The sequence below is a fragment of the Octodon degus genome, unplaced genomic scaffold (genome assembly GCF_000260255.1).
Source record: "Octodon degus isolate 3935 unplaced genomic scaffold, OctDeg1.0 scaffold00292, whole genome shotgun sequence".
Lineage (NCBI taxonomy): Eukaryota > Metazoa > Chordata > Mammalia > Rodentia > Octodontidae > Octodon > Octodon degus.
The window spans coordinates 318,826-321,392 of NW_004524868.1; the positions used below are offsets into that span (position 1 = coordinate 318,826).

A 2,567-nucleotide genomic window follows, 5' to 3' on the forward strand; every position below is an offset into this window, starting at 1 on the left:
TGCTGGGCCTGCAGCCTGGGTCAAATGAGGATCCCTGGCCCCGGGTCGTCTCATTCACTCGCCGGGCCTGCGCTCTGGGTCTGTTCAGGATCCGGAGGACCCCGGGTCGTCTCACTCACTCGCCAGGCCTGCTCTCTGGGTTTGTTCAGGATCCCGTGGCCTGGGTCGTCTCACTCACTGCGGTTGCGCTCTGGGTCTGTGCAGGATCCCGCGGCCCCGAGTCATCTCTGGGTTGTATATCTTTAAATCTTCAAGGAGAAACACTGGGACTTTTAATGTCTGTAATGACAATTTGAGCAGTGATGACATATAGAGTAGACGCACCATAAGTAACCACCTTGTGAACAGTGAGCATCATTGTTGTATAAGTGAACTATATGAGGGCTTTAGATGCCTGGAGTCATCATCAGTGTATCACTAAGTGCAAACTCTATTGCTAAGCAGTACAAGCTCAAAAAATCAATACTTCTTCCTACCTTTGCTAACAGAATTCAGAAATACATGTTTAGCCTGAAAGTCCTCTTGGTGATATGTTGTTTTTCCCTGTGATAACATGTATAAAATGTAATTAGTGTCCCATATCTACATCCTCTAAGGACCCAGTCCCATACACTAGGCAGTAGTCACATAACTATTAAGCACCAAGGAAAGATATCATACTTGAAGAAGTAAGTTTGAAGTTTTTATGTCATGTTCAGCCTGATTCTTTTCTCAGAGATTTTGTGTCCAAAGGCTTTTATTAACTCGTAATTATGTCGTTCACGGCTACTGAAATGTATTTTTTGAAAAGCTCCATGTTCTGGTAGTTAAATACTACCTTTTCTCACCTTGAGAATGAGAATACTGCAAGCTGCTTCTCCCTTTCCAATAGCCCTGATCAAAAAACCCCTTTTATAAGAAGATGAGATAAAACATGATATGTGAAAGAATATGATTTAATTTCTAATGAAAGCATGTGATTTAGTTTTGTCTACTAATGTGAAAGGAAAGCGACATGAAACACAATTGTCTGAGGTAAAAAAATTATTATCTCAACCAAAGTGACACTTACTGTCACTGGATGCAATCTCTCATCAAAAATATCCAGGGATCTATTTGCCTCTCTGTAAAAGAGAAAGTGCACGTAAGTGCTATCAAAACATCTTATTGAAATACCTCATAGGGGTAGAGGAGGATGGGAGAAAGGGCATACCGTTAAGAGTGCCCAACTTTTCTCATAGAATTCAGACATAGGACTTCTACTTTAGTGTATCAAGTAATGTTACGTTTTGACTAAAATAATCAGCTACAGGTGACTCTAAAGCATGATTTTCCTCTATAGCCAATCTCGTAAAATAACAGTGATGGGGATTGAAGTTTTGAAATGTATCAATGTAAATGTGGGAGAGCTTCCAGCTATACTGCGCCTGCGGGACCAGTCCCAGCCCAGGCACAGCTTGGGCCGGACCCTCTCCCACACCCTCGGGTCAGACCCACCACTCTGCCGCAACTCCCCACCCCTCCCACCTGGTAGGAATTTCTGCCGAATTCCGGGAACCCCCAGACCCAGTACTAGCCCAGGTCCGGTGAGTGTGTGGAGAGCTTCCTGCTACCCTGCGCCGGCGGGATCAGTACCAGCTAAGCCGCAGTGTCGACCGGACCCTCTCCCATCCCCTCGGGCTGCCTCACAACACTCCGCCGAACCTCCCCCACCCCTCCCGCGCAGTAGGAATTTCTACTGATTTCCGGGAACACCCAGACCCAGTCCTACCCCTGGTTCACAGAGGGAAGGAGCTGAGCACAGCAGCCATACCTAAGCCAGACACAGCTGGATAAGTCCAAACTCTGTAGAGCTCCACATGAACTTCAGTACGTGTGAAGGTTATAACTACAGCAAAGATCTACAACAAAGGGCAGAGGAGAGTGCTACACAAAATAATGAAAAGGAACAAAATGCAGCCTCAGAACCCAAGCCCACCCATAACAAGTACAGAGGATACTAACACAGAACAAATTGGAAATCACACAGGTGAAAGCAATGAATCAACAACTTCTGAAATAAAACAGCTGCAGAAAGATAAAGAAGACTTCAGATTGGAAATCAAAAAAGAAATCCCTGAATTAACAACATCTGCACTAAAGAATCAAATGCAGAAACATATGGAAGCAACCCAGTGCCTACCCAGAACAAATGCAGAGGACACTATCTCGGCTCAAATGCATGAAACAAGAGCATCAATGGTAAATAAGCAACAGCAGCAAGATAGAGAGAAAATCAAAGCGCAACTCTTTTATGAAATAAAAAAAGAACTCTCAGAACTCATAGCACATGAAGTAAAGAAGCAACTACAGAAACATAAGCAGGAAAACCAAACTGAGAAAAACATTGCAGTAAAACAATTTCTAACAGATTCTAAGGAAGATATTGATAAAAAATAGAGGAGATTAGAAAATGACGGATTCCTTAAATAAGCAATACATTAAAGAAATAGATCGCATGAAGCAGAGTCAAAGAGATATAGAGGAAATAAAACTCTCAATCACAAGCTTGCAAAACCGTTTAAGTGAATGTGAAGATAGAGTTTCAG

The 2,567-nt window shown here is 43.2% G+C and overlaps 1 protein-coding gene across 1 annotated transcript in view; it reads right to left on the reverse strand.

The window, feature by feature from the left end:
• LOC101583382 (cyclin-Y-like protein 1) overlaps nt 1-2,567 on the reverse strand; it is a 22,879-nt gene that overhangs the window by 7,473 nt on the left and 12,839 nt on the right. The window contains exon 4 of the mRNA XM_023707454.1: nt 1,052-1,103. Within this exon, the coding sequence (XP_023563222.1) occupies nt 1,052-1,103 (52 nt within the window). The remainder of the gene's footprint in view (nt 1-1,051; nt 1,104-2,567) is intronic.